General features: G+C 67.2%; 1 protein-coding gene across 1 annotated transcript in view; it reads left to right on the forward strand.

Moving 5' to 3' along the window:
- Positions 1 to 1,328, forward strand: part of TICAM1 (toll-like receptor adaptor molecule 1) — a 3,158-nt gene that overhangs the window by 899 nt on the left and 931 nt on the right. Inside the window, exon 2 of the mRNA XM_014533684.1 lies at positions 1 to 1,320. Coding sequence (XP_014389170.1) covers positions 1 to 1,320 — 1,320 coding nt within the window. The remainder of the gene's footprint in view (positions 1,321 to 1,328) is intronic.

Raw genomic sequence — 1,328 nt, forward strand, 5'->3', positions numbered from 1 at the left:
CACCTGCTCGCCGAGGAGAAGCTGTGCCCGGCCCCCATGCGGGACGCGGCCTACCGGGCAGCCCTCCATGTTTTCAGCTCCAGGGATGACCCCCGGCTCAGGGAGCTCCAGGAGGAGGCCCGGAACCGGTGCGGGTGGGACATCGTGGGGGACCCGGGGGACTTCCAGCCGCTCCACTCTGCTCTGGGCTGCCTCCCGCCATCCTCCGCCTCGCCCTCTGTGGTGCGCAGCCATCCTCAGCCCATCGAGGAACCCTTGGGCTGGAGCAGAGGATGCTCCCTCCGGTCCACCGGCAGCCCGGCTTCCCTGGCCAGCAACTTGGAAATTAGCCAGTCGCCCACCATGGCCCTCCTCAGCCAGCACCACAGCCCCCGTGGTCCCAGCAGGCTGTGCGATGAGCCCCCGGAGCCCGAGCCTGTCCCCGCAGGCTTCCAGGAGCCCGAGGAGATGAGCTGGCCCACGTCGGAGGAGATTGCTAACACCCTGGTGCCCTCCGATAGCCCAGCCCCCGGGCTGCCTGAGGCGGCCTTAGATGCAAGTCCGGCTGGCCCATCCAACGCCGCTGAGGCTCCAGGCACCAGCACCCACTACCCAGTGGAATGTACGGAAGTGACACCGGCCCCCACGTCTCTCCCCTCGCCCTGCAGAAACACCGGCCCCGCCGAGGACCAGGTGCCACTACAAATTCCCGTGGAAGATACTCCTTCCCCAGCAGCCCAGCCGTGCCCACCCACCTCCTCGGCCCCCGAGACGTCCCCTCCCAACCCTTCCCTATCGGCTCCTTGTTCAGCTCACCCGGCCTCCTCCTCCTCAAGCCCGTGTCCCCCTTCTCCCGAGTTCGAGCCGTCGGAGCAGCAGTTCTTTAACTTCGTGGTCCTGCACGCCAAGGCGGATGAGCACATTGCCCTGCGTGTCCGGGAGAAGTTCGAGGCCCTGGGTGTGCCCGACGGAGCCACCTTCTGCGAGGATTTCCAGGTGCCTGGGCGCAGCAGCCTGCGCTGCCTGCAGGACGCCATAGACCACTCGGCCTTCACCGTCCTGCTGCTCACTGCCAACTTCGACTGCTGCCTGAGCCAGCACCAGCTGAGCCAGTCGCTGATGAGCAGCCTCACGCGGCCAGGGTGGCAAGACTGCGTGGTCCCTTTCCTGCCCCTGGAGAGCTCCTTGGCCCAGCTCAGCCCGGACACGGCCAGCCTGCTCGCCGGGCTGGTGTGGCTGGACGAGCACTCCCAGATCTTTGCCAGAAAGGTAGCCAACACCTTCAAGCCTCACAAGCTGCGGGCTCGCAAGGCCAACTGGAGGAAGGAGCAGGACGCCCGCGCCCTGCG

Source organism: Myotis brandtii, unplaced genomic scaffold, assembly GCF_000412655.1.
Source record: "Myotis brandtii unplaced genomic scaffold, ASM41265v1 scaffold122, whole genome shotgun sequence".
Taxonomy (NCBI): domain Eukaryota; kingdom Metazoa; phylum Chordata; class Mammalia; order Chiroptera; family Vespertilionidae; genus Myotis; species Myotis brandtii.